The sequence below is a fragment of the Lolium rigidum genome, chromosome 6 (genome assembly GCF_022539505.1).
Source record: "Lolium rigidum isolate FL_2022 chromosome 6, APGP_CSIRO_Lrig_0.1, whole genome shotgun sequence".
Taxonomy (NCBI): domain Eukaryota; kingdom Viridiplantae; phylum Streptophyta; class Magnoliopsida; order Poales; family Poaceae; genus Lolium; species Lolium rigidum.
In genome coordinates this window covers 17211252-17213345 of record NC_061513.1, presented here as the reverse complement: position 1 = coordinate 17213345, position 2094 = coordinate 17211252, and the positions used below count along the sequence as shown (strand labels likewise).

Below are 2094 nucleotides of genomic sequence, written 5' to 3'. Positions count from 1 at the left end.
AAGCATCACAATTTTAGCTTTTCCGATGGAACTGCGGCACGGAAACATGTTTTAGCTTTTCCGATGGAACTGCGGAACCGCCAAACATGTTTTTGTTGTCTTGTTTCATCTCTTCCTGACAATCTTAAATAGTACATGCGAATATATAACTTCGAAAGATTGAACGGAAAGAAAATTAATACCAGTGTGCAATATATATATCCACTAATACTACATCTATATAGAAACGAATGCAGGTTGACATGAAACGATACGAAGCTACGACTTTTAACTCTTCTTCTTCTAGTAGCTAATTAGAAGATCGGCAACGACGATACTGTAACAAACTAACTCTAGCACGTACGTAAACCTTAAATCAAATAGCAAGCACGCCGATGTAGTCAAGGTCGACGGAACCGAGCCAGAGCTTGCCGTTGAAGGTCGCGACCTCGCTGAGCGTGACATCCCAGACGGCCGTCAGCTCCTCGACCTCCTTGCCGTCAGCGTTTAGACGCACGCCGACCAAATGCTTCTTCACCGGAGCCTGCTGCAGCCTCTCCCGGTTCAGGGCCACCCAGAAACCACCTTGGTTGTCTGGCCTCACGTTGTCCGGGTACCCGGGGAGCTCCGTGAAGAGCTCATACTGGCCGGCCATGGGTCCCTTGAGCCAGTACCTGAACGCCTGACATGGCCACGTGTGCGCCACCACCAGATGCTTACTGTCGCGGCTGAGCGCGACGCCGTTCGGGTACGGGAGATTGGCCTCGAGTACCGTGACATGCTTTGTCTGTGCGTCGTACTTGAGCAGGCGACCGCTGGTGTCGTTGGTGATCGTTATCCCCAAATTAAACCTGCACATATATATAGATCCATCACACTCATAATTGCTAAGTATATTCTACTCGTATCTATATATTATTACTCCTAATTCAGACTGTTCGTATCACGAGTAAATTGAGACATGATCGGGTGTACCTCCGAGTGTAGTTGAGGCTACTATCGGTGAAGTACACATCGCCGGTAGCCTGATCAACCGCGAGGCCGTTGACAAAGTGGAAGGGGACACCGCCCGCCTCTTTCGCTAGCACCTCGGCTTCACCGCCATTCGGCCCTACCTTCATGAGCCCAAAGTATGCATCCGCGATGTATAGTTCGCCGGTTTTTCTGTAGAACTCGACACCAAGCGGTCGCCCGCATTTGCTCTCCTTCTCTTGCGATGGCACCGAAGAATCTGAGCATAGAGGAAGTTTCCTACAGGCGCAAGTCACACAAAATTAAAATACATCTAACTAATCACAATTTATTTTGCTATGCGATGCTTAGTATATACCAACCTGAAATTGGAGTTATACGCGAAGGTGCTCCAGCCGGCGGCGCGGCCACGCCACTTGAGAACACGGCCGTCGGAGACGCCGGTGTAGATCCCATCCTTGCCGTAGAACGCGATGCTCTCGGCGCCGCTGACACCGTCGGGCAGGGGGAGATGGTAGCTAGAGGTCGTGTTGGTGGTCTTGATCTGTTCAGCCGTGGCTACAGATACTAGGCACGCAAGGGCAAGGGCGACTATGGCTACCAAGTTTCTCCGCCCCATCGGCATCTCTCTTGGTCGAGAGTTTTTCCGGTTGAAAACCGTTGCCTAATGTTTGCTTTTATATGAGAGAGTCCACCGTGATATGGGAGCTTTATTCCTTTTTTGCTATTTCACGTGTGGGGGAGCTGTATTCCTTGTTTCTGTTTGACGTGGGGGAGAATCTTATCATTTTTTTTTTTTTGACTTGGGGGAGAATCTTTATCTATGGATGGATATGGATGTGTGCGCGCCGAACCGAATGATGGATCGGTTCCATCATATATGGCAGGAACAATCGGCTCGAACACATAGAGCTCTGCTCCCCTCGCCCCCCCCCCCCGGGTGACAGAAGCGCCCCAGCCTTCTCCATCCCGCCCCCACTCACCCCTTGCCACGCCCCCCGCCGCCGGAGAGAGCAGCCGGGGAAAGCCCGGGTGGCGCTGGCAGCGGCGGACCCTCTCACTACGTCAGGTACCCAGATTGCTGGCACCTAAAAGTGCCGGTAATTGTACCAAAAGTGCCGGCAATGATTTTTCGAGGCAGAA

At 51.5% G+C, this 2094-nt stretch overlaps 1 protein-coding gene across 1 annotated transcript; it reads right to left on the bottom strand.

The window, feature by feature from the left end:
• Nucleotides 1-242: 242 nt before the first annotated feature.
• Nucleotides 243-1570, bottom strand: LOC124658979 (protein STRICTOSIDINE SYNTHASE-LIKE 10-like). Its single transcript, XM_047196957.1, has 3 exons — nt 1314-1570; nt 955-1230; nt 243-830 (listed from the first exon to the last, which is right to left on the bottom strand). Exons 1-3 carry the CDS (start codon nt 1568-1570, stop codon nt 356-358), a joined length of 1008 nt encoding a protein of 335 aa, XP_047052913.1. The 3' UTR covers nt 243-355.
• Nucleotides 1571-2094: the final 524 nt, after the last annotated feature.